Source organism: Ochlerotatus camptorhynchus, unplaced genomic scaffold, assembly GCF_037179485.1.
Source record: "Ochlerotatus camptorhynchus isolate MF236.1 unplaced genomic scaffold, CSIRO-AGI_Acam_v1.1 ptg000137l, whole genome shotgun sequence".
Lineage (NCBI taxonomy): Eukaryota > Metazoa > Arthropoda > Insecta > Diptera > Culicidae > Ochlerotatus > Ochlerotatus camptorhynchus.
The window spans coordinates 3,551,754-3,575,766 of NW_027040627.1; the positions used below are offsets into that span (position 1 = coordinate 3,551,754).

General features: G+C 39.6%; 1 protein-coding gene across 1 annotated transcript; it reads right to left on the reverse strand.

The window, feature by feature from the left end:
- Positions 1–348: 348 nt before the first annotated feature.
- LOC135700475 (uncharacterized) lies at positions 349–2,991 on the reverse strand. The gene is made up of 3 exons (XM_065220993.1): positions 2,884–2,991; positions 2,216–2,821; positions 349–726 (listed from the first exon to the last, which is right to left on the reverse strand). Exons 1-3 carry the CDS (start codon positions 2,989–2,991, stop codon positions 349–351), a joined length of 1,092 nt encoding a protein of 363 aa, XP_065077065.1.
- Between the last annotated feature and the right edge of the window lie 21,022 nt (positions 2,992–24,013).

Consider the following 24,013-nt stretch of genomic DNA (forward strand, 5'->3'; position numbering starts at 1 on the left):
ACAATGACGAGCCAAACCGCGAACCTACAAAGTGAGGAACTCCCTTGAACATGCTGAACCTTATACGGCATACTGAACCAACTGAAATTTGTCACCTTACGTCACCCACCGTTGCACCCCGACTGATAATAGCTTCTATTTTGAATTAACCAGACAGACGAGCGTAGACTGCAGAAAAACAACAATACAAAAAAATGGTTTGCATGCGTCAGTTGCACATACGATTTATCCTAGTCATGGTTTTATCCGTATCGGTTGGGAATTATCTACGAGGAATTTCCATTCCAATGTTATTTAATCTCCAGACGCTATTTAATTATTTTCTAATAAACTGTTCCGAATTCAAGATTACTGCAAATCCTTTCCTGATCCCGGGTTATTTTTGAAGTAATGCTTATACAGTGGAACGTGGTCGGTCGGTTTCACCACCTTCGTCTTGAACATTCCCTGATTCACCAGGTACTTGGGTCTGTGTATCTCCGGATGCTCCTTGAGGTGGTCCACCAGAATTTTTACCGACCGCAAGTGACAAATCCCCTTGAACACCTTCTGGAACGTTTTGATTTCCTCCGGGAAGTTGGGTACAATTTCATCGATGTCTTCGAAGCGTTTGAATTTGCGCATGTGCAACGGCAGCGTACGGCCAAAAGCTACATGCCGCTCGCGGACTTTCGCCTGACGACGGTCGCTTTTCATCACCTGGGCGATTTTGCGCTGCAGTGCCATCTGTGAGATATGAAAGCGAAGATAGGGTGAGCTTTTTTTTTTTGGATAACGATAGGCATGGTTGCCGGTATTGTTAGTGCCGGTGACGGTTATCATTGGATGAGTAATTGATAATTGGCGAATCAAAGCAAAGCGAAAACTGGTAATGCGATAGCTAGTTTTTAGATCCGCAATTACAAACATGATGATGTACTTAAAAAAAATTCATGCAATTTGACAGATATCAAAACGTCATTACCATTTTCACCCACTCGCCATCTGTGAGTCAATCGCACTTTGATTCTTCAATAATAAAAGGTAAAATTTATAAACTTTCATAACAAGTTCCTATTTTTGGTTTGAGCCTAAAAAACTGGGCCCTTCGCAGCCATCGTTAAAATTCATGGATGACACAAATTTTATAATATTACACGGAATTCGAAAATAAGAAAACTTCTCTCTCAAACCTCATCGTTCAAAATTTTGATATCCGCATCCGCCGTAAGAGTGAAAATTTTCAAGCCTATATCTATGTATGTGTAATCAATTTGTAATGATTAAAATCTGCAAATGGAACACCCCATACCTTCTTGTTCTTAGCTTTAGATGCTCTCAACTTCGCGCTCTTTGAATCATTCCTGAGTTATTAATTGAGAGCTTTGTATGTCATCTTAGATAATTAAACGTTTTAATTATCTAAGATGTCATCCAATTCACAGTGGGGATTATAGAAACAAAAAGGATAAACACTATCTGCTGTTGAAATCCTAATTATAATATTTCCGGAGTGATCAAAAACGAATAACGCTATGAGGTAGAGGAATGATATTTCTATCATTTTATATGGTTTGTTTATGAGATTGAATTGAAATTTAAGAGAAATCTGCAATTGACGTCTTTGTTTACAAAATAAATTACGCCCAAATCTCAAATCACTCCGGATTTATGAATTACATGATTTGTCAGGGTAAATAGTCCACAGAATCGATTCCGCTTGCGTTAGCTGAATTTATCGGTAAAAATATTGTTTACTGTTTTTCAGTTAAAGTTTTGTGATGCTGATCATGTTCCAGCAAACCGTTTTACTGATAATGAAAACTAAAATTTGGTGTGTAGTGTCAGTAGATAATATTATGACATACTCTACATATTCTCTTATTTCATCATATTTAAGATCAAGTTTTGCGAAAATTTAGTTTCCAAAGAAACAAACCAAAATCCGCCTAAACTCATTGAAGAATCAAAGTGACGATTGACTCACAGATGACGAGTGGGTGAAAATGGTAATGACGTTTTGATATCTGTCAAATTACATGACATTTTTTTAGTACATCATCATTTTAGTAATTGCGGATCATAAAACTAGCTATCGCATGACCAGTTTTGGCTTTGCTTTGATTCGCCAATTGACTTTGCTTGTCTGGAAAATCCCAATAATCACACACATTTCCGAAAACCAAAATCGGCACCACTGCCGAAAGCGTTCGGATAAAAGCTACACTCTACTCACATAGTGCAAGTTCCAGTCCCGTGCCACCTCCACCGGAATTGCTCGAATTTCCTTCGGCTCGACGTACAGCGCTTTCGCCGAATCGCCTTCCACCCCAATCGAAAACAACTGCTTGATGATGTCCTTTGTGATGTTGGACTTTTCCGCTCCCAGCGTGTTCAGCCATTCGGCGAAATCCTGCGCTCCGAGGTCAATCAGCTCCTCGACCTGTTCGAACAGTGGCTTTTCCAACAGCTTCTTATCTGACTTGTAGAGCTTGGTCTGCCATTGGATGCGCTCCTTGCGAGTTTTCTTCAGGAAATTCTCCATCCAGTTGACCTCTTTGAGTTTCAATTCACGTGGCTTGGTTTTGGGGTCTATTTTCAGCTCGAATTTCGAAAGACGATCGTCGTCTTCGACATCATCACCAGTTTCCGGACTAAGGCTGTCGGTGTCCTTCGTCTCAATGCTGTAGTAGCGGAAGGCTTCATTCAAGCGACATTTGACGATCTCTTCGAATTCCTTGTCGTCGTACGGATGAAGACGTACAATCTTCGACGCCTGGTTGTACATTCGACGCGGTACGACATGGGTAAGGTCTGAATCAACTGGGTGGTGGTTCAATTTCTTGAAGAATATTTACAAAAATGTTATAACTTGCAATGAACCGAATATATATTTGCGCTTACCGTTTTAAGGCGATTTTCGAATTCTTCGATGAATTTCCTCATTTCCTCTTTGATGGCAGGATCACTTGATTCAAATTTTGATGGTCTTACTTTAAGATTCCTAGACATTTTTATGTGAAATTTGCGGGACACAACGAAAAACTTTTAGTATCAGTTTTTAAATCAATATAGCCGTTGTTTATTAGTGATTTACCAAAGCGTTCGAGCAGTTACCAACGAAATGCCTGGATCATGCGCTATGATGGATACCTTATCTTATGGAACACTTGTTGCTTAAATTGTTTTGAAAACCAGCAATCTGTTGCATGTTTGTTTATTGTAGGTCACTAGATTGAACATTGATTTTCAACACATTTATTATGATAGTATGACGTATAATCGAACCAAACACTCGACATCCAGCAAAGTGCTCTTGGATGACTTTCTTCCCACCGGAGTGAGAAAAATGGACCAATAATCGAACGTTATAAACCCTTCCTTTAAAAAAATTTGTGCTCAACGGTTCAACAGATTTTAAAAATTCAAATGTTTTGTAAAATAAGTTTAATGTACTTTCAGTTATCACTTACCAAAGTTTATTTTATGGAGTTGATGTCTCATTGTAAAAACCAACAAAATGAACAGGTAGGGGAAATTCTCCTCTACCCGATTGTGTTTTAGGCTTGCGAACTTTGGTTTCGGTTGGCGAAAAAATGGCCGTACAAGATTTGTGTAGAAAATGGAGTTAAGGCCTTGAATTTAATGTTAGAGATGTTTATATCACGAGATCCCAATCAACTTCGGTTCGCGATAAAATGGCCTTACAAGGTTTGTTAACAAAATGGAGAGGCCTTTTCAATTGTTGGCCTTAAATTGACACCGTCTTCAACCAGAGGTTGTACAGACTGAACACATAATAACGGACAACACACAACACCCAGTAGACCAGTGGGAAAATGTTCGCAAATTTTCGCAGCTTGAGAAACACGGAGTATCTGGATCCTTCATCTCGTGGTTCAAACCTTACCTTACGAACCGTTCGCTTTGTGTTAAGATTGGAGCTTCTCGTTCTGAATTGTTCACGAGCGTTTCCGGCGTTCCCCAAGGAAGTAATCTGGGACCCCTGCTGTTTTCGCTTTTCGTCAACAAGATTTCGTGTCTACTGCCCCCTGGATGCCGGCTATTCTACGCTGACGATGTCAAAATGTATGTGGTTATCAATTGCATCGCTGATTGTGGGGAGTTGCAGCTGATTGTGGATCGTTGGTTGCTGCTCCCGTAATTCTAAACGCTCAGCATCAACAAGTGCAATGTGATATCATTTCACCGCAAACAAAACCCGATAATTGGCGTCTTGCAGTGAAACTTTTCCAAGCTTCCGCCTCCTACATTCCGAAGTGGGAACTACTAGAAGGAGGATAGTTTCCAAATTTTCAAAGTAAAACAGACGATTTTTGGGGCAAAAAAGGAAAAACTAATAATTTACGGTGGAAATTTTTGCTTGAATCGTGTAAGAAAACGTGTTTGAAAACTAATTGTTATTATTTCGGTATGGATCGGAGTTTTCATGGAAAATAATGCATAACAAGTTTGCACCCACAGCGAGAGGTTACCTCCTGCGCAGCTGCATTTTTCGGAAAATGGTGAATATCCCAACAAACAATTGAGAGCTCTTATAAAACACCTGAGTTGATCAAACGTTGAATAATAGCTTCCAGAGTTGAACAAGAATGTAGTTGTATTGCCATTTGATTAAAAGTTTTAAAATCTGTTGGAGCACTCTTAAATGATTGTTTACGTTCGGTTTAACTATATGCTTTATAAGACCTACGATAACTTTTATAGCACCATTATCATCATCATGCAGTGGCGACATCTGCGTTGAGCTTTTACGGCAATCTTCCAATATTTGATTATTCCATTTCCGGGCAAACATTAGAGAGGATTAGGCAGATCAGAGAGTTGGGAATAACACTAGACTGTGAATTAACCTTCAAACCCCACTACTACAATGACATCCTAACTAAAGCTGACAGGCAGCTTGGCTTTATGTTCAATATATCTGAAGACTTTCGCGATCCGCTTTGCCTGCGGGCGCTGTATTGTTCGTTAGTACGTTCAATCTTAGAGTATAGTGCTGTTGTCTGGTTCCCGTATCAAGCATGCTGGATAGCCAGATTTGAGAGTGTACAGAGAAAGTTTGTTCGTTACGCGCTTCGTCATCTGCCCTGGCGTGACACGGCCAACTCACCGTCTTACGTGGATCTCTGTCATCTGCTTGGAATTGACACCTGGGAACAAAGAAGACGGAGCGCGCAAGCTTTGTTTGCTGCTAAAATCATTACCAGCGAGTAGAGTTCTGCATTTTCGAAACAAAGAAAAGAAAATTAACTCTCCGCAGAATCGCTTCATTTCGAGCAATATTTTTTTCGTGTAAGTCATCGTGTTCCTTGTTACCGAGTAACGATGAACATTCCTCCTATCAAACATGACTTGACTATCGCTTGTTTCGTTCGTCAAGTGCATCAGTTCATTTCATTTGAAGCAAAGACTTGTTTCAATTGACGCAATGAATGACTCGAAATCTGCTTCCTTCGTTTTTTCCACTTTCTCTTCAATTTGGGGATCATTCGACTTGTGACGCGTCGCGTCGTCAAGCATCCATATATAGTATTCAGATAGTATCCACACAATAACGGCACCGGTGGTGTAGTGGTAAGCGTGATTACCTCTCACCCCAGCAGGCCTGGGTTCAATCCCAGTCGGCGCCACCGGGATGTTCTGAGGCATAACATCTCTGATCACGCCTTCCTTCGGATGGGAATGTCCCCGGTTCATGAGTTGATGGGTCGATAGGTAGGGTCCAGGTGTGGGAGCTGCCTTCCTGGCACGTCGGAAGCATTGGTGCTCAGCACGGAAAACAAGATCGACGGAAAAAAACAAACCAAAGAAAAAAAAAAGTATCCACACAATATCGGTTGCCGATAGGGATGTCATCTGGACTATGTAGTAATAAAATGTTATTTTATATTTAACGAAAATTAAATTAACGAATTCAAGATGGCGGCCACCGGGATAAGGAAAAGTCTCAAATACCCTACAATATGGGTATATTCGGAACGGGGACGACGCGAAGGTGCCGAAAATCGATGTCTGACGCCATTGTGGAATCCAATATGCCGGCCATCGGGCTCAGAAAAAAATGTAAAATATCCTAAGATATGAAAATCGTTATTCGACGCCATTTGGAGGGTATTAGACACTTCTCCTAAAATCGGAAGCCGCCATCTTGATGTCACTCCGATTGCTAAAGTACCCACATTGATCGATATTTGACAGTATTTCACACTATTTCTGAACAAAAGTCGCCATCTTAGCTTTTAACATGGCGTCAAACATTGGTTTCTGGACTCTAGACATTGCTGGAGTTTTGAAAAAAAACCCGCATTGAAGGGTATTTGACAGTATTTCCCACTTTTTCTGAAACCAGAAGTCGCCATCTTGGTTTTAAATATGGCGTCTGACATCGATCTTCGGCATCTACGTTCTGAAAATTTCCCATATTTTAGTTCCGGAAATTCTCTTATTTTAGGGTATTTGACACTTTTTCTCAAATCGGAAGCCGCCATGTTGGATTTCACAATGGCATCGGATATTGATTTCCAGCTTCTAGACATTACCCTGATTGAAAACTGAATGTATGGATATTTGATAGAATTTTCCATTTTTTCAAAATTTCAAGAATTTAAAAATAGCGTCGGACACCGACTTTCATTCTTTAAACGACATCCCGATTCTAAAAATACCCATATTTGTGGGTATTTGTTAGTATTTCCTATTTTTTCTTAAATCGGAAGCCGCCATCATGGATTTCAAAATGGCGTTAGACATTCATTTCCGGCCTCTAGATGACATGCCAATTACTTAACTACCATTATTAATGTGTATTTGACAGTATTTCCCACATTTGTTTGAAACGGAAGCCAAAATCTAGGATTCAAATGACGTCGCATATCTGTTTCCAATCTCTAGACGTCACCCGATTTCAAAAATACCCATATTGAGGGTCGGCATCAGTATTTTCCCCTTTTTCTGATATCGGAAACCGCCATATTGGATTTCAAAATGTCGTCGGATAACAATTTTCAACCTCTAGACGTTATCCCGATTAAAACATTACCCTATTGATGGCTATTTGACAGTATTTCCCACTTTTTCTGAAAAAGGAAGCTGCCATCTTAGATTTCAATATGGCGATGATCGTTGATTTCATGCCTATAGATGTCATCCCGATTCCAAAAATATCCATATTGGTGGGTATTTGACAGTATTTCCCACTTTTTCTGTTATCGGAAGCCGTCATCTTGGATTTCAAATTGGCGTCGGATATCGATTTTCAGCCTCTAGACGTCATCATCTTTTTTTTTAAATGGAAGCCGTCATCTTGGATTTCAAATTGGCGTCGGATATCGATTTTCAGCCTCTAGACGTCATCATCTTTTTTTTTAAATGGAAGCCGTCATCTTGGATTTTAAAATTGTGTCGCATATCAATTTCCGGTCTCTAGACGTCACTCCGATTCCAATAATACCCATATTGATGGGTAAACAAACCACCCGACAATGCTTATTTTTACATCCACGTGCACAGATCTACATGAGCATGCATTTAAATTAACCGAGTGAACAATCAACAAAAGTCAGAAAAACTGCGTGAATTTGGATCGATTGCGCAAGTAAGTTCATTTGACAATGAAAGACGAAATGAACACTAGTCAAGGCTATACAAACAGCATGAAAACTGATCGAAAGTGGTTCTGTTGATGTTGAAGAGCATCTGCTCGTAGAGAAGACAGAATGACTTTCAATTGAAAGTGATGATTGACAGCTTCGTCGTCGCTTGACGATTATCGACTGAAAGTGACTTTGTTGGGCCCTGCCAGCGAGATTGATTCCCCCGAGTTACTTCGGCAGCTTTTCTTTTACGCACCTGAGAGAGTGATTAGACAGCGTAATTTTGTACATCTCGCAACTCGTAATCGGCAATATGGGTTGAATGAACCTATCCGTTCCGTCGCTAATGCGTTTAATGACGTATGCATTGTTTGACTTTAATGTATCGTTATCTGTTTTTATTAGAAGACTGTCCTGAAATAAAAAGTGCCCTGTTGACGTAGAACTACGTCTTTGTCGACTATACTGGGGTGCAAATCAAAAAATATGTATGGTGAAGGAGTGTTAGGTTTTGAACGCTTGTAACTTTCATTTATAAATGAAATTAAAATTGCCAATCGATAGGATATTACATTCCGAACCTGCTGAAATAAATATTTTTTTCCAATTTTTATGTTATTAAACTTTTGAAAACGTACAAATAATAATGTTATCATTGTTTTCATGAAACAAGCCTTTTTACCAAACCCAGTCATAATAAACGAATACCACTTGGTTGCACATCATTCTGCTTGAACCTGAAAAAAATATAAATCAGTGCTGCTCTCCTGCCTCTGCTCATAACCGCTTCGGACGGCGTGGCGCTAGGTCCTGCAGCAAGCAGGACTAAGCCAGCAGCTAAAAGTGGATCACGGCGTGTCCACCACATTGAGGAATGAGACTTGGAAAAACGTGCATGTAAAACCCCCTGCCCCCTTAACATAACCTGAGTGATGCTGGAAATCCACAGCAACAGGCATGGGTAGTGATGATTAATTAAACAAAACTTCTAAAAACTGAGCGTCCACCGGAAGTCCACCCGTTGATCCGGATCAACCGTAATCTTGATTATTATGTATTTTTGATCAAAGTAGGCCTTGATTATTCTCTGCAACTAGAGTTAGAATTTCAGTCCTTGCAACCTCATGTGCAAGAAGGTCAAATTTGTATTGTATTAAAGAGCTGGTGTAACTTTATTATAAATATATTATAATCGGAGTAATTGGATTAAGAGAATTACTCTTCAATTAATAAAGCGATAATAATCAAGGATATCCAGTCATGCCAGATTTCTCCAGTCATTTTAAATTCCGTTTGTGTCACAAGTTTTGTGTTTTTTAGACTTGTAGAATGCTTCGTAGCCTCTAAAAAACTTGAAATTTATCTTAGGAAGGCGCCATCTGGGTTGAGTCCGTATAGTTCCGTAAAATAAGGCATAAATTCGTAAAATTCCGTAGAAAATACATAAATTCCGTAGATTTTGCCTACGGATTCGTATTTCCGGAAAATTTAATCGATTCCGTAGATCTGATATCGCTGAGGACATCCGTTCCATGTCACAACGAACTGCACTCTGCACTGCCTAACCTTATGTACGGACAAGATTTTATTCCAAACCAAATGCACGCATAAAACATGCAACAAAATCATGCACATTTCTAGTTAGCACAAACATTGCTCTCTCGTCGTTGTTCAAAAAATACGTATCTGTGTCCGATCATTTTCCACTCTCTCGCATAACTTCCCCTCCAAGAGAGAGAACGAAATCGTTCGAAACAGAGAAGGAGAGCAGCGAGCACGTGTTCGGGTTTTCCAGTAGAAGAAGACATTCCTTCGGGAAAGCGACAAAATAGCAATCAGTTCGACAGAGCTATCCCACAAATGTGGATGGTGTCACTGATGACTGACTGCGCGTTTGGAATTCAGGCTTAATTCTCGTAGGCATGCGGCCGTCATGTTTTGGACACATTATTTATTTATTAGGTGGCTGCAAACGTTGAATCATCCAGGTTTTCTTCATTGGCTGTGTGCGTTTGAAAAATAATTTAACGGTTTCTGAAAGTTTATTTTAGAATGAATTTTAAGGATTTTGAGCTGATTGGGCTTGTTGGCATTCAAGTGCTACAGTGATGTTGAAAGATTTATGTACGTCTTAGTTTTCATCTCAAAATGATGCCTACAAAGATTTCGGGTTTTAAATATATGAAAATAATGCTTTTCATAGCCGTATATTTCCCTAGGCTCAATGCATGAAACCTTAAAACACTCAAATGTTAAGGTGAAAAAAAATCACGACATTATTCCCTTCATACATTTGAATAGTGATATTTTTGTGGTACATTTTCCTATGAATAAAAATTCCATGATCATACTAATTAAGTGCATTCTTCTTCTAACATGAATCGACACATAGTTTAAATTATGATTGAGCTAAGAGTAAGCTGGGGTAAAACCCCGTAGCGTGGGTAGATCACCTTTTCGAGGTACGTTACGGGATGTAAGACCTACCACCGATTCCTAGTCATGATCACTTCAAACTAGGGGTACAGGATTTTCTTCAGTTATCAATGGAACACATCTTAGTCCTTGTTACTTTGTATGCCTTGTTGATAGTGACAAGACCCCGCTGACTCGAACTTTTGCTCCACTATAGGCCATTCCAGCTTCCTGATGACCCATCAAAAGTCTGAAATTATCTTCATCTTTCTTTTGATAACAGATATGGCGAATCAAATTTCTCGGATCTCTTTCTGTTTTCTGGGTTTGGGAAATGTTCACTTTGTCCGAATTCTTTCCATCAAGCTAGTGAAATCTAATCTGAATGTCGGAAAATCTCTTGATCAAGGAATGAAAACTACCGATGCAGATGAAGATATTGTTAGTTTCATGATTGTTACACTCATGATCAGTACAATGCAAAAAATCACATTGGACAGTTCTAAAAACGATAATTCGATTATCATTGTTGTTACTTACCATGATAATATCCAATAGCGATAATCTCCGATCATCAGCATCAATTGTCGTCACAGAAGATTGTTAACATAACCAAGGCCTTGGGTGCAAGTGTGCTTGTGTGGGAAGTTGCAGTTTCTGACAAAGATGTTCAGATTCTGATGATCTGATAACTTTAGAGTTCTGCTCCTGCGCACATAACAAGAAGAACAAACTATAATTCCGTGTGTGCTATCTGTGTCTCCCTCCCAGTTTCGCACCATGGCTTCTTATGTAATGGGATAACACGTTTTGCTGTTTTTCCAAAATTTTCCAGAGTTGTTGAGTTTATCCAATATTATGAAAAAGCTACCATTTCCATTGAAAAAAAAAATGAGTTTTGACAAAAACGCAAATGGAAGCGACTTGCGAGCGGCAATATATTTAACATCATATTGCCAAACGTTGATCATCGGTGGCGCGTGTTTAAGTTCGTCCTGAATGCCCTCGGGCAAGGGATGTGGTCCGATCCTGAGCTGACTTTCCACAACGGTAACTTTTCAATGACCTTCCAGATTTTTGCCACGCCAGGTCAACAACGGGCAACGCTCCGTGTATGTTTTTGTTTATGACTCCAAAAACATGGTTCCATTTCGCGTTATAACATCGGCATAATTTTTATAATTCAGTAAATTCATGTTGTGCTCTCTGCCAGCTGGCGGTACTGGTGATGAGACTGTGGCTTTGTGTAGACCTATGTGTGATTCCTCGTGGATTTTTGTGACACTCGTCGACGTAGTGCCAGCCAGAAGGGAATGCATTGACACGCAATGAATACTGTACACTGGTGGTCGATCGTGTCAGTTGATGCGATGGAATTTCGTAGCGGACAGGATGGAGGCTGCTTTCCGAATCGTTCCGATAATTTGAACGAGCTTTCAAGAAGAGATTTTGTCAACCAGATTATTATTTTTACTAATGGAACATAAGCCTCATCTTTCAATCACTTCCACTATGTCTGTTTTTTTACGCCATGTAGGTACAACAATACCATACGTGTTACTTTGAATTTCCAAAGAGCTATCGAGGGATCAATATCGAACATTTATGATATATAACTTTGCAAACCAAAAATTACATTGATTTCATAATGCTCTTAAATCTCTGACAACTTTTAAAGTCGAAGCAAGAGCTGCCTCAAAATGCATGGTAAAATTCAACTCAATTATAATAGACGACGATCTCCATTTCTTGATTTGGCTGAAAAATGTACGTAAGAGACATTATAAGCGAACAAACGCAATAGAAGTTATCTAAAGGGACATTCTTTTAAAAAGCTCACACTTTCGTAATCCGTGTATTCAACAACTATCCCTATCAACCACTGCTATAAATACTATACACATATTGGAGAGCGGTATATAGGTACACATGTACCACAACATGCGACAAGGAGAAGATAGATCAATTTTTACTCTTCAGTTTGATATGATCTGATCGTACAGTGATTTCTATACTTCTTTATACTCATCTATACGTACCATACTGGCGACCTTGAGTTTACTCAACACAAACTTGATAGTTGAAGATGCTAATTTCAAATAACAGACTGTAGTGGTAATTTTTATACGATAGATGGAGTAGATGAAAGCATAGAGTTGATAGTTCCGTTAGAGTACGGCAGTGTGAAGATTGTATATAGATATTAGATAAGCGAGCTAGGACAACTTTTAAGAAACTTTTTAATGCCGTACTCTAACGGAACTATCAACTCTATGCTTTCATCTACTCCATCTATCGTATAAAAATTACCACTACAGTCTGTTATTTGAAATTAGCATCTTCAACTATGTAAATCGTTGACTTCACGTAGAAGTAATACTAAAAACATATAGTCAAAGTACAAACTTGATACTATTTTTAGAACAATAAAAAATACTTGGGACTACAAAGCAGCGTTGCCAGGTCATTTTTAGAAAAATCTGTAACAGTTAAAATATAAAATCTGGAAAATCTGGAATGCTCCAAAAAATCTTGTTTATAACATAATGCTATTGAAATCAAAGTGATCTGCCGATCTTCCGTAAAAATCGGTCAGTTTGATCATCTGGAATTTATTCAAAGTACCAGAATGTTTATGAATTCCATGATTTAAAAAAATATAAAATTATACTAAGCAAACTTGTTAGCATTGCTAAAATCATACCAACATTAAGAAAAGTATTGACACAGTGTACCTAAAAAGTATAAATATCCATTACGCAGCATTTCAAAATTGAGTTAAATTGTTGATAAAATTATGCAGAAAATATTTTTAGGATTCTTAGGCAGCAAAGAATCAAGCAACCGATGGGATGATGTTTTTTTAAAACTTATATTCGATTTAGTCCTTAATATTTGATGTAGTACCCGAATATGGCATAAAGATTTTTTTAGTTCTAAATAATTCTAATATTACCCTGACGTTGATCAGACTTAAAATTAAATTCTTGGCATCATACAACTCACAACACACGGTAGACCAGTAGGCAATTTTATTTTAAACTAAAATTATCCTGGCTGAAGTGAGAATAAAAGCCTAACATCATGATATTCACACACAGTTTACCTTAACTACGGGGAACTCCACATGACCATTACAGATAATTTTATGCCAAAGAATAATTTTACTATAAATATAATAATGAAATTCTGAAAGCGTTTCCCGAGACTTCAATCGGGATCTTTCCTAGGTCTCAAATCATTACATTTTATGTTAGTCTGAATTTACTTGGAACTCATCACAGAATATCTTCGTCCTGTTTTTTAGAGTTCAGTTTGAATCATCCTAGAATTTCATCATACTTCTTTTCTGGATTCCCCTAAACTAATCTTGAAAATATCCAAACAGCAACATTCTAAGAGTGCTTAGCACTATCTCTTGTAATCTCTTATAAACCGCTGTAACGCACGCCTCTCAGCCTGCGAGATCTCGACCACCGAATACGCTTCCTGTCTCTAAAAACGAGTGGCTTAAGCGCCACCTCCGAAGAGGACCACTCGTCAAGGTTTGATTTGCCCGGCAAGAAACCCAACCTCAGGGCGGGTTTAGGAATGGAAGAGACCGAAATTTAGTTTAAGAGCGATTCAGCAGACTGAAATTCCATGAGGGATTGAGATCCTCACAAACAGAGGCCGCTTCCAATGGTCTTAAGCGAAAGTTGAAGTTAACCGTCGTTCTACCGTAACACAAAAACCCCACTCACATTTATCATCACTGGATGAACTCTCCCTTTCAGCTTTCCTCCCCCGATCCTGACACGTGAGTACGGAGACTGTTTTCCCAGGCAGTCCAACCTGGAGTAAATTCAATTACAACAAAATTACTACAAGAAAATAACGCAAAATAGAACGACCAAAACGTGAAGAATCTAACCAACAAAAATTAACATTACGGAGAAAGCTTTTACTTTACGAAAACAACATTTATTTCATGGCTAAATAACGGAAATCATTTATGTTTTATTCGTATTCCTAACCTAGGTTTATTCATGACTCTAGTTCCTTTCCCATTTTTGTTCGTTTGTTTGCTAGCTCTCCCTAAACGTGAGTGCAGTATCCTGATCTGGTTCTAGCGATTGCTAGCCTAACTTACTAATTTTCTTCGAGCTCATGTGTTTGTATGTGTGGAGATTCGCATGCGTTTATTACTCACGGTAGTCATTGTCGTCGCTGTTTCATCCGTGTCGGCACATAAGCATCCCTTTGTCGGAGTGAGGTCGGCAAAGTAGCAGCCTATTCAAACGGTGGTGGTGTTGCACATTGCACCCCGGACTGATATGGTGCGGAAATTCCCAATCGAACCCTCGAATTGGTACTGAACTAGCGCCGACTGCCGGTGGCGCAAATGTCAACGAGGGGATCGTCGAAGACGAATAATGTACGTGGGTTCACGTTGTTGACATTGAATTGGCAGATTTGGCCAACGCTCTGCCGGAGAACAGTTGAACGGTGTCTCCCTTCCGAATTCTCCCCTGAACCGGGAACCTTGAAGTTGAAGCGTGGGGTCTAGAGAGCGCGATTTATTTCCTCGATTGCGGTGTGCTGAGCAAAGCCATCTATCGCTAGAAGCGATGCGGTGCAAACTCCAATCCGCACAAACGATCCTACACAAAAGCGATCCTAAACAAAAAGCCGTCGAACGGCTTTCGACACATTTCAGTTACATCTCCACACAAAAGACACTATTCACCTTACCTTTCTATAAACTTTGCACACACACAATAAATGGACCGCACGGAACTTTTTACATATAGTTTGCACTCTACAGGCTAACGGAAAGGAACAAAGTTGTAACATTAAAATCGGTCTTTTAGACTCCTCACATTTTTAACTTCACATACCACGAAAAACACACCGCGACACAAAGTACTAATTACACGTACTCCCGCCTCTTCCACGGTTCAAGTCAAAGTGAACGAGTAGAAGTTCCAGCTAACCTCAGATAGGCGTGATTTCAACGGTCATCGTGGCCGGAAGTACGTCAAATTACCGAAGTAATTCAACGACCTTTTAAACGACAATTTTCATCATCTTTCTCTCAAGAACATTCAATGCTACATCTCTTTCCTTGTCATGCAATTTCAGTATACTATCATGCTCCAATCTATTTTCGGTTATTGTTTTATAAGAGAGAACGGTTCGGATTCGAACCCCGGACTTTAACGAACAGGTAGCGTATTCGGGTCAAATGGAGTGAATTAGCTGTACGTATCGGGAACTTGTTGGTTTTTGTATGACAAGTGTAACTATATATATATATATATATATATATATATGGACGTACGTTCCTTGGCGGTGAATACATTTATGAATTTAATTGTAAAAAACGAACGTTCATGCAATATACTTAAATGTGAAAATTGTATAAAAGGAATTCTGTGCAAATAAATAACTAAATAATTAAATGGAAAAGCGTACTTGTTACACCGCTCTCTTATTCCACAATTCCCTCAAACTGGTAATAATTTCCAAGAATTGGCATAATTTTGTCTCAATTTTTCTTTATGAAATTCCCTTGGAATATTCTTAATAATTTCCTTGGTATGCTCTTCAGAATGACCGTCACATTCTTCTCAGACTTATCCTTTGAACTGCTTTGTAGGTAAGATCAGAATTGTTTTGAAACCCTCTTCAGTATTTCCTACGTGCTCAAGTACTTTGCAAAAATTGCCCTGAAAGTATCGCAGAAATTGCCAGATTCCTTCAAAATTTGATAAAATTGAATCTCCATAGAAACATTAGACAGAACTCCATTGAAATTATTCTCCCGATTCTTATCAGCATTCTTCTAAGTTTCATCTTAAGAATTTTCTATGATTTCTCTTCAGAATTTTAACCATTTCCTTTCTTCACAAAATATCCATGCAATTGTCATCTTAGTTTGTAAAAGACAATTGACACTGTTTTTCAACTAGAGGTTGCACTGACTGCATACTCACACTTCACTGTAAACTATTTTCAGAATTACCTTACAATTCTGAAATCTAGAGCAATTTAGAATTCTAAAATATTTCAGACTGGTGTAACAATCCCTTTTGTTACGCCCGCTCAGCCCACAAGTGACTCTAACCACACTCTGGGTCGGCTTCTTTCCGCTGAGGTTTGCGAAATTAGAGGTCCCTATCAGCCCTATCTCTTCCTATCTGTAACTACTCACGGTTTCTGTTTGTGTGTGGTGTCAATGTCGGGCCCGTCGATGAACGTTAGCTGGCTGGTTCTGTCATGGCTGGCACGAGGACTCCGTGCCTGGTTGGATGCTACGGACTTTGTCTCCTTCCTTGTCGTTCACGCCAATCGTGCCAAATGCCCCGATTGCGTCATTCGTGTCGATTACGCGGATCTGGCTTCTCCGAATCTGGTGGGATGGTTGCGCCAATCGTGCCGATTGCCCCGATTGCACCGTGTACGTCAAACACGCTTATTGTGGAGATTGCACTCGCTGGTTCCCCGGGCCGTAGATGGTTCCACGCCGACACGTGTTAAGACGGGACTACCCTCGGTGGATCGTTGATTCGCAGCCTTATTGTGTGGCTTCGTCCACTTGATGACGGTGTCGCTTGCCGTTTTATTCAAGTATGGCAGTCGATCGTGGTTCACAGAACTTTTCCACCACTTCAATTGGTTTTGGTTTTCTTCGAGAGCTAAGGTCTGGATGCTTTCCTGGTGCTCAAGCAAGTGACCGAGCGTATAGATTTCCAATGCTCGGGAACTGGCGAATAGGCCTTTTTCTGTGGTTGTTGTAGGTAGCAACCACCCATCATCAGTACTGCTACCATAATTACCAGCGTTTAGGGTAGTAACATGGGTAGTAACAATTTGGGTTTTATGAGGGTTCTGTAGATCATGATTTAGACTTGTAGAAGACCGTAAAACCTCGATAAAACTTTCAATGTTACTTGGGCTGTGGGTGTGTCGTGTTGATGAGGCTGTGTACAATACCTTCACAGTGTGTTTTGTTTTTTAATTTAGTCGTTAGCCGTCTTTTGCCTCCTGAACTTATTTGTCTGAATTTTATTATTTATTTAGCTTTTATATTTATTATTTTAGATTGAATTATGCCCCTATCTAGCTAGCTAAGGTTTTATTTATGATTTTTCCTCTAAACACATATATAAATCCCTATTTGTGGAAAGAATACTTTGGACTGACTGAACGAACGGAGTGACTTGTCACACTGCTAAGGTAACTCAATATTCACAGGTACTTTAATAAAAAAAAATATCAGATTCCTTTAAAATTCTCCTTAAAAATCTACTTACTTATTCTCAAAAACATCACGAATACCCTTCAAAGTCTAGTATGTGCTAATTTTTCAAAGCTCAATGTATTACTGAACTATTAAATTACTGAAATTTTTCAATTTCTTTAAATTCGAAAATTAGGAAAATTCCTCCATTTTGATTTTTATTTTTATGAATAAAGGATTCAAAAAATTATAATTATAGCCAACGTCTAAACAAAAGCTCCAAATAAAAAATATCCTAACTCGAAATTTTTAAAAATTTGAAGATATTTTTCAGCCAATAATCTTTACAAAATGTCTCAATTTTCATGATTCTGCAACCCATTGCAAACATGTTGTAACAATTCCATGTATTATGTTGCTTTTTATTTATTGACCAATTGCAGTGATATTTTTAAAGCAACACATTAAATCTGGGAAAATCTGGAACATATTTAATAAATCTGAAAATAAACGTGATCTGTCTGTGTATCTGGCACGAGGACTAAAAATCTGGAAAAATCAGATAAATCTGGAATACTGGCAACGCTGCCACAAAGACAACGGTAATAATTTGTGTTGGTTGGTTGTTCATCACAAACGGCTAGATGACCGGTACTTTTCAACAGGGCTCGTTTCTATTTCGTTGCTGTTGCGGCTTCCAAACAATAACATTTACTCAACTTCACTAAATCACTTACTTGATACACGTACCTGTAATATTTGTAAATAGAAGGGACATGAAAACAATTTTTTGAATTATACTTACCTTGGATATAACTTACTTTGAATTCACACCCTTGCATTGACAGCTAACACTGAAATGAAACTGAAATGAACACGACATGCAGTGTAGAAGACAGGAAACGAACAAGAATTAAAATTATGATCAGTTACCACCAAACCACCAGTGCGTATAGTCGAGGTTATTCATTACCTCCGAAATTCACATTGGTCAGTTTTACCAACAATCAATACGAAACTATCGATTTTAAATTGGCTCACTACTTGACTAGCCTATTGGTCCCCATTATAATCGAAATTCTAGTACTACACTATGTTTGTTTTTATTCGCTTAGAGTCGGTGTATAATGAGTCACGCCAAGAGTGAAGCCAAGTCTACCTATTGAACTGTCATACCGGCTACCTATCGGGCAAAGTAAACAAACATTACGTTGCTATGAAAGGTCCACGAAAGGTATTGCAATAAAATATTAAATATAACCGAAGAAACGAGCATAAACACGCAGTGAGTATTAAATTGTTATGGGATGCGTTCGGTAATGATCAGTAATGAGAATTTCTACTATTTTTTGTTAAGATAATTTGACAAAATCACTGATATAATGATTTACTACAGCCGCAATTTTTTGACGATGGACTACGTCTTTCATTTATATACTGGGGGTACACTTTGCGAAAACCGATAATGGAACATGAAACAAAATTATGAAAGATTTTGAACATTAACAACTCAGCTACTCCTGGACCAATTACAATAATTTTATCATCAATCGATCAGAAATCTTTCTACGCATCTATATCATTGCTTCCGACTGATAATTCTTAACGTGAAGCTATTGAAAAAGTGGTAAGTGATAATTTTATCACTGTTTTCATGAAATAAACGTTCTTCCCAAACCCAGTCCTCATAATCGAGTACCACTTGGTTGCACATCATTCTTCTTTAATCTGAAAAGATATAAAAGAGCGCTGCTGTATGGCATTAGCTCATTTTCGCTTCGGACGGCGTGGTGAACAGCAATAGCAGCAGTAGGAACGTGGTGGCTAGTCTACTCCTTCACACCCAACAAGCAACAATTGACTGGTCGTGGCAAAGGAGGAAAAGGTCTGGTAAAGGAGGTGCCAAGCGTCATCGCAAAGTTCTTCGAGATAGCCACCATCCGTCGTCTGGCTCGCTGAAGGTGTTCCAAGAAAAAGAGATCCGTGATGCTGTCACCTACACTGAACACGCCAACCGTAAGTGGCCATGGATATCATCTACGCTTTGGAGCGACAGAGACGCACTCTGTACGGTTTCGGAGGTTGAATCATCACCAACTTTGGCAACAAAACGGCCCTTCTCAGGGCCACCAAGCTTATTAAAGTAAAGAGTAGTTGTCCATATTCAGATCCACACGCCCCCAACGAACACACAAAATGCTCATGTAACCAAACTTGGAAGCAGGGAAACAAATGATTTTGATCCATTCTCTTCATCAACTTTCTCTTCGGATCGCCACGGCTGGATATTTTCGATGGAAGAAGCAACAATCTAGCTTCTAATTCGACGAAGACGGCAGGAAACATTTTTGAAGACAAGTTATTTACGAAAGAGAGAGAGTCGATGAAGAGAATCGATCAATGTAGATAGAACTTATTGAAAAGTGGCGCGAGATTTGTGTTCCGTGCTGAGCACCAATGCTACCGACGCCAGGGAGGCAGCTCTAACACCTGGACCCTACCTATCGACCCATTAAGATGTTATGCCTTAGAACATGCCAGTGGTGCCGACTAAGATTGAACCCAGGCCTGCTGTCGTGAGAGGTAATCACGCTAACCACTACACAACGGCGCCGCTTACTTTCAAGGTATTGCCATTGGAAAACTACGCAAAAGGAAAAGAGCTAGTGTCTCTACTTGATAGCAAACTACTCAAAATGGGAGGAGTCTTTGTAGCTTTTATACCACTTGGTTGCACATCATTCTGATTTGACCTTAAAAGATATAAACAGCGCTGCTGTCTAGCATCAACACATGAGTATTCTTTGCTCGACTGTCGAGCTGTTCAGTCCGTATTTTCACTCGAGTTCTCGATTCGATTTTGTTTCGTTTTGTGCTGTCGCGTTGCGCCGTGGAAGTGTCGCCACCTTCTCGTGTTCTGGCAAGTTTAATTGAACTTGCAAACACGAAACAAATGGTGCGTTAACGTGCCAATGAGCCAGCAGTGGGCCAACCAGTATGCAGTACTCCCGGAAGAAAATGGCGATGGTGACGCCGTTCCCATTGCAAGACGAGAGCGGATTCCCCCGCTTTTCACGCCGGTGAAGGATGTTTCCAAGCTGGGTGCCGAGCTGGCAAAACACAAGCTGCTGCCTCGCTTCAAGCTTTGCAGCATCGGTACCAAAATCATGTGCTCCAGCCTGGAGGAGTACAAACAAATAGGAAATTTCCTGAAGAACAACAACGTGGACTTCTTCACGCATGATCTGCCATCGAGCAAGCCACTGAAGGTGGTTTTGCGTGGATTACCGTCGTTCGAGGTGACTGCGGTCAAATCCGAGCGTCCCAAACAAAACACCAGCTTCCGTGATCAGTTGTTCCTGGTGCATTTCACGAAGGGATCCACCAGTCTTGCGGCTCTGAGATCCAATATCCGGGACCTGTTTCAGGTCATCATCAGTTGGGAGCATTACAAACCCCAACATCGTGATGTAACGCAGTGTATGAACTGCCTCTCATATGGCCATGGCACCAAAAACTGCCACATGAAGACAAACTGCGGCAAGTGTGCTGGAACTCACTCAACTGCGTCCTGTGAGCAATTCGATGACATCGAGCCAACGTGTGTCAACTGCGGTGGAAACCACCAAGCCTCCAATCGCAGATGTCCCAAGCGAGTGGAGTTCATTAATATCCGTCGGAAGGCCACAATCAACAACCAGCTCGGTCGCCTTCTTAATCATCGTTCGCCTCCTGTACTAACGGAAGTCCAGTACCCAGCTCTCCAGCCCCGTCGACATGTTCCAAACCTGCCTCAAAGTTTGACAAAGAAGGTTCTCATATAGCATCCATAACGGCAAACGCATCAAGAAATGTGTTTACAGCTGAATTATTAACGAAAGAGAAAGATGATTAAGATAATCGATCAAAGTCACTTACACCCCTTTCCTTCTAACCCTCTCAAATAAGGGGCGATTCAAATATGACGCCACCCCTTTCCGAATTTCTCAACCCCCTTCCCCCTTGTGTCACGCATTTTCCCATACCTGTTACACGTACTGTCACGAATTCTTAGACCCCCTCCCCCCTCAACAGTGGACGTCATATTTGAATGACCCCTAAAACACCGATGCGTAATCTGGTCTGTACGGTTTACTGTACCATCAAAAAACAGCTAGAAATGGTAGGTGATTCTGCTATCAGAAATTGCTTGCCCCGCTCCCGCAAGGGCCGTTTACCACAACTCTGAAATTAGCAAAACTAGGGAATAGGCCGAGACCCTATTCCCGCAGGAAGCTGTGATATAAATCAACAACTCGACGCGGTTGATGTTCTGATCAATACTGAATTTTATTAGAATTTTTCATTACAGAATTGGGTATAATTTTACTCTGCTGGTGCCGGGTGCACCAAAACTGCTGACTCGGCGGGCGTCGGATGACGCCCGCTTGGACGTTGAGATTGTTGAGTGATTTTAGGCGGCTCATGTTGCGCCGCCACTTCCATACAATGACGACGACGACGGCCACCAGGATGAAGCCACCGTCTAGCGAATAAGATATCATTTTTTTTTTTTTTATTAATTACTTTATTTGTACAGGCTCAATCGAATAAACTTTACAGAGCCGAGTTATCATTTTTGTTATACATTATTGATTTCTTATATTTAAAGTTAAAGGAGCTGGACCGGATACTCGCGGTTGTCTCGAGGTTAGTGGGGATTTACAATTTTTTTTGATGGGAAAAGGGAGAGGGAGGTTTGAAATGTGGTTTACGATACAAATATTTAATTAATCCTAAAACATGAACTAATTTCTATTCATCTTGAAAACAAACATAAAAAAAACCCACACGTACAAAATACAAACTAAACACAAGGTTAATAAAACTTACAATCTAATGTTAATATTCTTAAAGTAAACATATATGAGTTTCATAAACTCCAGATCGCGTCTAGCCAAAATATCCCGAACTGGAACATTAGGTTGTCTACCTCGAGCCCGAAGGGAATCGTACAGTTCAGATCTGACTCCGCGATGCTCAGCACAAGACCAAATAATGTGATCTGCGTCCTGGTAACCTTGTCCACATTCACAGAGATTGCTGTCCTTCAGCCCGAATAAGATATCATATCAATAAGATATCATATCATTGTGATATTGCTGTGCTCAAACGTTTCGTCGTTTCCAAAGGGCCACATTATCATACTTTGTTGCCGTGTTGGTTGCTATAGAATGATACCGCACGGTCGCGGTACGATCGAAGCGGACTCTTTCGATCCGCTCGGTGCACATTTTCTGCTGCGCTGGGAGTTCTTGGTGAGAACTCCGTCACCTTAATTTTCGTTGTTGCTTTATGCTGATGGTTCAATCAAAGTGCAACCATCAGCCCCGATCGATGATAGCGTGACCACCCGTTCATCTTTTGGTCACATCCAGTGGGCAAACTATTTTTCCAAAAACTAATTTGGCTAATTTTTTAGCTTTATATTGTTGAAATTGTTAGGAAAAATGCTAACTCGTTTTTTCTATTTACAGATGATGGCACATGGCAAAATTGGTTGCACTGCAATCTGCCGAGACAGCTGACATTTCTTGTTATTTTTTTCCTGCAACAATGAACCATGAATGACCGTGTGTTTTATTTAAGTTTTTATTCGTTAACCTTACATTTTTTTGATGATGCTGGCAAATAAATCAATGTTTTAATAATTAATTACTTTTAGGCAACAAATGTATTAGCATTTTAGAAAAATACAATCCTTTTAAACCGTTCACAACATTTTCTACAAACTCCAAGTCATACGAAACTTCAATCAACAAAAAATCGTCATCCTTCATTGAATACAATATAAAGTCACATTTTGGAGCACCTAAAACCCACATACACATTTGTACTTGACAATAATAATGATGTTTCTCGTTCAGCCTCTAAACTCCACGTTCAGTACAATATTTTATGTATTTTTTCACTGTTCCGCAATTCTGAATATCTTCCACTGAGCCTGTTTCACCAATCGTTGGGCATTTAATCTCAAGTATCACGTTTCCCAATGGGTCGACACCGTCGGGTGATGCTGCAAACCAACACTCCTCTGGTTTAATAATCAAGCCACATTTCTTCACACACGGATTTCGTTTATTTTTATAGCACAGAAACGCTTTTGCTCCAGTAGATTTTCCATACTTAATGGCTGCTGTGTTTATGTTCCGCATACCCCAATATTTTGAAATTTTTCTATTCCAATTAGCATTCTCATTGAATAAATAGGTATACAGTCCATAGCAGCAACTTGCAGTGATACGTATAGTTCTTTGGATTTCCCATTAGTTAGTGGACTGGTCTTTAGTATCCTTGGCGACTTGTAATATCTTGTCCATGTTCATATATACGTTCTCTTTGTAGTACAATTGTTTAGGAAGTGGCTCAAAGTCAGCATCAGCTACCCAACTAACAATTTTCACAATGTAAACGCTTTACTCATTTCATTTATACAGCCTCAAGCTGTATTCAAACGTTATACGATATGAGGAAACCTTTACTCAACCTCTATACAAGCAAATCTGGCGAACTTAGTCAGCTACTTATGGCTGTTGGAACGGTCGGGAGAAGCTCTTATTGCATATCCATTAACGCTTCTATACAGCTGTTATCCTGCTGTTTAGTTGTGTGTGAACTTGAAAGGCGCTTATTCAACCTTTTCCCGGTTATCCAATAATCACTACACAGCTTTCTCTTGAAGCCGGGCTAAATACTGTTTACGCTTTTTTATGAAGGAATTTATTGAGTTTATTTTGCT